The following is a 943-nucleotide window of genomic DNA, read 5'->3' as shown; positions in this document are numbered from 1 at the left end:
ATTGATACAGGTTAAGCCCTGGCTAGTTCTGCATTTTCCAAATTAAGATCACAGAATTTAAAAATTGCATATTAAAAAAAAAGTTGGTAGAATATATTTCCATAGGGCAGAAAAAACATTCAAGGTCACAATTCCTTGCTCCAACATGTAAGACATAACTAGGCTGATTTCCAATTGAATTTTGCCTGAAGTTTTCTTAAGGGAATGATGGAAACTTTATTACAAAAGATGGTAAAGTTGTCAGTGACAGAAAAATCAGGAGGTCAACAGAGGTAAGAGGAGAGGTGTCTAAATGGAAGTGAGAATCAACTTGCTTGTGAAAATCTGACTTATGTAATTTTTAAAGACCCTCAAAATAAGAGAAGAATAAAAGAGAAATTTAAAAGAAAACAAACAGCCAAAGAGGTGAGACACAGACATTTTGATTGGGGGGGTTGTCTAACTACACAATGAGGTCATCCCATCTCCCGGAAGTGACACGTAATCACCTGCTTTGCACTAGCTCCGCCCCTTCCCTCAAAGGTCCCGCCCCTCCACCAGCAGCCAGGAGGGTGTTAGGGGGCGTTTCTCCAGGAGGAAAGCTGTGAGCTGCGACGCTGAGGAAGGGGACCCCAAAACGTCTGGCACTGCCCCCTCCAGGGATCACTTTGGACCGCCTCACTCGGCCCAGCCGGATTCTGAAACGCCGAGGGGTCAACCTGATGGGTTTCGGGGTCAACGGAAGAGGGGAAGGGGAGCCCTGGCGGGGAGAACCCCCCGGTCCCCCGCCCAGCAGCTGAGGCACAGGAGGGCGGCCATCTTGGCCGGGAGGGTAGGGCTGGGGAGCTGCGGGCGCCGTGCGATTGGGGGGCTCGCCCGGAAGTGACGCCAACTACCCGGAAGCGGAGGGGGTTCCCTGGCCCACTCCCCCCTCGTTCGTTTGCTCCCCCGCTTCCTCCCCGCC

General features: G+C 51.3%; 1 protein-coding gene across 1 annotated transcript in view; it reads left to right on the top strand.

The window, feature by feature from the left end:
* Nucleotides 1–228: 228 nt before the first annotated feature.
* XKR6 (XK, Kell blood group complex subunit-related family, member 6) overlaps nucleotides 229–943 on the top strand; it is a 299,994-nt gene continuing 299,279 nt past the window's right edge. The window contains exons 1-2 of the mRNA XM_011942843.1: nucleotides 229–272; nucleotides 523–781. Coding sequence (XP_011798233.1) covers nucleotides 229–272; nucleotides 523–781 — 303 coding nt within the window. The remainder of the gene's footprint in view (nucleotides 273–522; nucleotides 782–943) is intronic.

Source organism: Colobus angolensis, unplaced genomic scaffold (genome assembly GCF_000951035.1).
Source record: "Colobus angolensis palliatus isolate OR3802 unplaced genomic scaffold, Cang.pa_1.0 Scaffold210, whole genome shotgun sequence".
Classification (NCBI taxonomy): Eukaryota; Metazoa; Chordata; class Mammalia; order Primates; family Cercopithecidae; genus Colobus; species Colobus angolensis.
The sequence above is the reverse complement of the archived record's forward strand: the minus strand, read 5'-3'. Positions and strand labels throughout refer to the sequence as shown.